This window comes from Barbus barbus, assembly GCF_936440315.1.
Source record: "Barbus barbus genome assembly, chromosome: 30".
Classification (NCBI taxonomy): Eukaryota; Metazoa; Chordata; class Actinopteri; order Cypriniformes; family Cyprinidae; genus Barbus; species Barbus barbus.
The window spans coordinates 3,857,612-3,864,282 of record NC_136758.1 but is presented as its reverse complement, the minus strand read 5'-3'; the positions used below and the strand labels follow the sequence as shown (position 1 = coordinate 3,864,282).

General features: G+C 44.6%; 1 protein-coding gene across 1 annotated transcript; it reads right to left on the bottom strand.

Annotated features, from left to right (window-relative positions):
• Positions 1-901: 901 nt before the first annotated feature.
• Positions 902-2,280, bottom strand: LOC306850238 (insulinoma-associated protein 1b; the record flags this gene model as incomplete). The annotated part of the gene is made up of 1 exon (XM_079385752.1): positions 902-2,280. Exon 1 carries the CDS (start codon positions 2,237-2,239, stop codon positions 902-904), a length of 1,338 nt encoding a protein of 445 aa, XP_079241878.1. The 5' UTR covers positions 2,240-2,280.
• Between the last annotated feature and the right edge of the window lie 4,391 nt (positions 2,281-6,671).

Below are 6,671 nucleotides of genomic sequence, written 5' to 3'. Positions count from 1 at the left end.
GTAGATAAATACAGGATGGAACCTGGAGTGAGTATGGAGTGACTGGCTCTTGGAATTACTATAATGTGCTCACATTGTGTTTAAAGTCGTTGCCATATTAAGCGATCTAGTAACTGCCTATGATATTCAAATAAACTATTGTATGAATACATTGTGTGGAAAATATGCACGAACAAGAAGCTTTTTCATTTTGAAAATATTTTATTTGAGTAGACAACACGGACTCACATATAAAGCGCTAGGTAGCAAACATTTAGGAAAATAAGCTGTATACGTAGAAAAAGATTGCATCTATAAGAGCTTCACGTTTCAAGGGAGCGCACAAAACCCAAGACAAGATGATCTCGACACAACATTCGACTGCAACATGTGACACGGGAGAAAAGTCATACAATAATTTACACAAAGCCATTGAAATAAATAAATACATAAATAAATAAAATATTACGAATAAACACATTACAATAATTTTACATCATGATAGTATGCTGTAATTGTGTGCCGACATTCAAAAACAATCATTACACTGAAGAGTTCTTAAGGCAGTAGTTTGATGTATTTCTCTAAAGGCATTTCTGGCTACTAAAGGGAAAGTTTTCAAGATTTGTTGATGTAGTTTTCAGTACGAAGAGAGAGAGAGAGAGAGAGAGAAAACATTTCAGTCCCGTAATTCACATACTAGATTAAAGCTACAGACGTGAAACGCACTGCATGTGAATTCAAGGCAGAGGTACAGGAACATATCTTAGGTCTAGGAGCTATTACATTATCATGTGTGCAAGGATTCTAGAAAAATACCTTTGTAAGGACCAAACTAATACTTTTCTCCAGACTTTTCTAGCGAGGGGTTGAATGAAGAAAATAGATGGTTCTAAAAGGACGGATCGCTGTGGTTTCGTCTTCAGCAGGCGTTACGCACGGGCATCTGGAGAAGGATGACTTGCCTGTTTTCGGTGGGGTGGCATTTGTTGATGTGCCTGGTGAGACCCGGCGAGCTGTAGAACGTGGCGGGGCAGAACTTGCAGGGAAACGCCTGGGAGTCGTCGTGCAGGAGGCGCAGGTGTCGCCCCAGACTCGCCCGGTTGGGCAGCTTCTCTCCGCAAGCCGGACACGAGAGACAGTCCGCGGGGCTCAGATTGAGCGGAGCCGGGCTTTGGCTGTCCTCCGAGGGCACGATGTCGGGGCTCTCCGCGGTGCGCAAAGCCTCTCCGAGGAGCTGATTTTGGAGCGCCTGGTGTCCCAGGATGTGCTTCCTCAGGTAGGCTTGGCGTTTGAACCTCTTCCCGCAGTGCTGGCAGTCGTAAAGCCCGTCGTCGGAGCCGGACTCTGACAGACCCGGACTCGGGGAGTCTCTGTCGCCGGGAAACTCCTCTGGGAACGGTTTGGCGGGCTGGAGGGCTTGTTTGGGCGCGTTTGGCACGCGCGGTTTGTGCCAGCGCCGGTGGGAGGCCAGGTTCGCCGGGCAGCTGAAGACCTTCTCGCACTCGGGACACCTGTACTCCACCCGCACTATCCGGGAGCACTTGTGCTGTGCCAGAGAGAACGGGTCCGAGTATTCTTCTCTGCAAAGCTGGCAAATGAACTCCCCCAGGGGCTTGTTGGTGTTGCCCGAGGCCGCTCGGGGCTTCAGCTCCACGGGCCCCTCTTTGATTTTCAGGCCCAGCACCGGAGATGTGGTGACCTCGTCCTCGAAGTTGAGTTTGCGTATGGCTTTGGGCTTCTTGGCGCTTTTGCTGCTTTTACGCTCAGCGGCGTCAGAGGAAGGTCTTTTGGCGCCGGTGCGGATGACGGGCGCCGTTCCGCTCCGGTTGCTGTTGCTGGTGCCGATTTTCAAGTCGACCGGAGCGAACAGAAGATGATGGTCCAGGCTGGTGAGAGAAGCCGGAGTCGGGAACGACTCGGCAGAGACGGGCGAGCCGAGGTTGAGACTCCTCTCGAAATATTTCCTGTCGTGCTCCTTGCTGATGGGCCGGGTGGGGCTGTACAGGGCTTGGTACACCGTCTCCGGATTGCCGAACTGCACCGGCTTGGCGCTGTGGACCGGTACCGGCGCCTCTGCTCCGTCCGACGGGAACGCTGAGGCGATGCTGTCCGGCTTGGAGGCGCTGGGCGCGGGTGGAGGCGAGGCGATCTGCGCGATCTGACATTCTGGAGCGCATCCTCCATCCTCATCCGAGCGTATCCGGTACGAAACGAGCGCTGCTTTCTTGTTCCTTTTCACTAGGAATCCTTTGGGCATGATGAGGCGAGGATGACAAGGCACAACGAGACGAGATCCAGAGCCACAAACGCGTCGTCCGCCTCCCTCCCTCTGAGAGATGCTTTTGCTCCTAGACGCATAGCTGCACTCTTTTTAAGCCGGAATGATGTTATTGTTCTCGCCCCTCGTCGCCGCGTCCTCGTCCAATCAGGAGCGAGCGAGGATCTCTGCGGAATTGCCCGTGGGAGGGCTGAGAGCCTCGGACCGGGCGCTACAGAGCAGATGTACCTGGCCTTTATTGTAGTAATGCGCGATGCTCTTCGTTCACGGTCTGATGGAGATGTATGGAGAGCAGCGCGTGCCGCGGCTGTAGGGCGCAGAAGGAAATGTCACTCACTGGCCATCATCGTCGTCATCATCACAATTTCGACAATTACAACAAAGAAAGTTCTTTTCGGAATGCTTAGTTTAGAGCTGTGATGGGAAATGTCTTCACTTAAATCTTGACGCATGTCTCTGTACTATATATTTAGAATGTTTTTAATATTTACATTTGATTAAAAAAAATATCGGGACAATATGGAGCATTAACTATTTCAGACTGCAGATTTAAGTATGTATATGTTTCGACCTACTTTGAATTAAACTGCATAATTTGTCATTTTCATTAAGAATGCATTTAAATATGATCGATGCATTACAATTGCATTTTTACAATAATTTATCATGAGAGCCAATAATTGCAGTAGGCCTACACAATGCAAGTTATCACGCAAGCTAAAGCTTAGCTTAAGTGAATGTAGACAAGAGGAGGACGATTTTATAGTAGTCATTTTGTAAAATATGCAATGTTATGCAAAATAAACAAATCTTCGGGAAAAACAAAAAAACAGTTTGGATGGGGTAACTGTTTTGTGTGATTGTGACGCCTATGTTTACAGTTTAAAGTTTCAGTTTCACGCGTATTTCGTGTAAATACGTGTACTAAAAAAAGGCAGCTCCACTTACACATCGCATGTTATTAATGAACATGCTAAATTTGTCAAAAGCGCTTCCTGTGTTTGCAAATCTGGACATTAGAGAGATTTGTAATGCCACGCGTCTGTCTGAGGGCAGTATAAATCAGCTGGCTAACGCATGCATAAGTCATCAGAAGAAGCCCTCATCTCTCAACACAATGGCCGCGTCTGGCCAGCCGTCACAGGCTTTTTTGCCTTTGAAAAGCAAATTGACCTCTACAGGGATACACGAACAATCTGGCCAAAAGAGAGACGCGTGCTGGACGCAATCAAAGATGAGCACTGACCTCGAGGTCAAGCCAGGGGTCAGCCATCATTGCATTTCTTCAAACCACCATGACCGGTGACAACTTCAGACACTGAAGCGTTTTCCAGAATGTTTTATTTAACGCTTTTCATTGCAGCGCAAGCTACACACATTCCCTGTAATTATAATAAACTACAATAGCTTAGTTAAAAAAAGAGCTCCACCGTAAATAAATTTCACTAGTCTTCACTTCACCGTTTCATCAAACTACAGAATGTTTACTTTTAAATAAAATCATATGTATTTTGAGTCATAAACAGAAAAACTGAGTCAAAGTTAGAAATGAAAAGCTGAAATCCAAATGATTTTAGTAGGCTACTCTTAGAATCATCTTCAGTAAGTTATATATCAACAAATGCGCATGGAAAGCACTATCTATACTTTAACTCTAAAGCTTTATATCACAGCACCAAAGGATCCCATGTTTACTCCGTGAAACAGTTGCTTTAAATTCTCTTTTGCGCGCATAATTGGACAGACGTGTTGCACGGGTTTGCATTCATCTATTGTTCCCCTCATTAGCATAAAGCTGCTGTATGACCGAGTCAAATAATTGCTCGAGCATTGAGATATGCGCCTGCCACCATTCTCCCCTGCAGTTTCACAAATATTACAACACTAGCGGGGTTTAACACAACACGCAAGACTCAAATGTTCATAAATATATCTAATTATAACATGCATAGTTGCGCTGCGCCATTCAAACCTTCCCGACATCATCTAAAGTTCTGCTTAAATCATGCATCTGCTCCCAAATGGATTCGCGCTCATCTAATATTTAACTTCATCTTAAGTTCAGACTCTTCGCTCGTTTTCCTTTTATCGGAACATGTTTTGCTCTGTGTTAACATTCTGTGAAGTTTGTTTGTCTAGGTCTTATCCAGCACAATGCACTTCGATGGCATTTTAATGAGATTGTGTGCTTGCGCACCGGCCGTATGTGCGCGTGTTTGCTGTGTGGCGCGTGCTTGTCGCGTCTCATTTGCATACAGCTGCTCGGCCGGCGCGCGCCCCTCCCCTACTGTCCAGGAGCCCCCTCTCAATGCGATCACAGTAAAGACTTATCAACGTATTACTCGAAACTCATAACAAGACAAATGTGGGCATCGTAACGAATGCCATACGAGTTCACAAGCTCAGTGGTTTAATGCCAAAAGTAAAACGCATTTGCAGACTTTACTGCATCTGTGTGAGCAATACTGTTGTGGCGTTTGAAAATAACTTTAATAGCTATTCAAAGAGTCCCTAAACAGACTTGCACACCCTAAACAGTTCAAATAAATAATCAAATCTAAATGTTTAATGGCTCAGTTTTGGGGTTTATATAGCAATGTGTGGTTAAGGGCCATTTGCACTGCTCCTCCTACAGGCGGGCTCATGCTATTACACCGACCACACAAAACACTACATGATTATTTTCTCTCTAAACCTTCCCATGTTATGAAGCACTCTTTGAATCAGAAAAGCAAAATGGTTCATTTCTAGCTTATGTGAAGACACATCAGATATTCTGTCGCAAGGATAAGCAAGGCATGTTAATATGTCATGATAAATGGAGCATACACTTGAGTTGGAGTCAGAATATGATACCCATATTACCAAACGGAGCCATGAATGAAACGTTTTATGAAGCAAAGCTAAAGCCATTTGAGTGCTGAAAACACAGCCTGAAAACACTGGGACTCAATGGCTGCTGTCCATGGTTCTGAAAGCAGCATTTTGCTTCACAAATCACCTTCATCCTGCAAAATAAAGGTTCCATAAGTTGTATTGTTGTAACAATGCCATAAAATAATTGTAAAAATCTGAAGAAACTTCTACTGTAAAGAATTGTTTGTGCAAAGCATGGATGTTAAAAGTCCATCACAGAACCACTGATGCCGATAAAGAACCTGCAGCAACTCCATTTGCTTGACCGCACTGACACTAAATAAAGATGATGCAAGAAGAGCCTCAAACACTCGTTGGCATGCACATGCACCATGCAATGATGCCTGCGCAGACGCTCACTCAGGAACACAAATAAACGAGGCCGTGTTAAGAATGCTGAATGTTGCATTTCACAAACAAAGCATTTCCAGCATTGACACACAGCTCGTTAGCTGCCGTCATTTGCATTCCCGTATAATTGTGCATCATCCTTGATTTGTATATGATCTTCCTTATTAGCCCATATAATAGGGTTAATAAGAGGCAGCTCATTGCACTTATCGTTTCTCTGCCGAGAGGAGGCAAGAACAGAGGCTGGACTTAATTAATTGTATCAGTCTTTTCATCTGCAGCAGTAGTGCTCCCACACGAACATTAATATGATTCTGCAAATGGAGGGAAGTGGTACAGCCTGGGCCAGAGACATAAAAGATTGGACTCAAATTAATTTAGGCCTAATTAGGCTGTGGGCGTCAGGGAGTGGTTTGCATAATGAGACCCTGTAAACGAGCTCAGACGCTTAGCTTAAGGCAATGCCTTTACATCCGCCTTAAACTAGACATGACAAAGAGTTTGACCCGCGCTTAGTTAGCACAGGAAGGTTGACACGGTAGGCCGTGGTGTGGAGGACAATCCTTTGGAGAAGAGTCCGCAAGCCATCTGTTGAGATTGTATTCTAGCTCATATCCATAGTAAAAAAACATATTAGTCATGCTGGAATCAAGACTATTCTAATATAAAGTCAAGACGGTAATTCCAGCCTGATCTCATGAGATAATGGAACCGTAAATGTATTTTACAAGGTGGTGAATTCATACGATGGGAATTTGTAGGACCACCTGTACACATAACCATCATTGGGGCATAAGCAGATCATACGAACACCTTTGAGTTCATAGGAATTAGCCACTATTCGCCAAAGTAAGACTGCTGTAAGATTGTGGTGGTTACTCTGTGTATATCACTTACACAATTTAAATCTCCTTGCTTATTTAATTGTGTATCAGCTACACTATGTATGTTTTCTTTTGTTTGAAATTTTCTGTCTATCTATCCATCTCTCTGTCCAGTTCAGAATATTTATAATGTCATATGAGCACAGTATCATGGCCCTTGAGGTCTGAACAGGGTGTGATCTGAGACAATCTGCAATATGCTAATTGTGTAGAAATAAATTCTCCCTCATGATTAATCACCAGCATTCTCCATGTGCTGC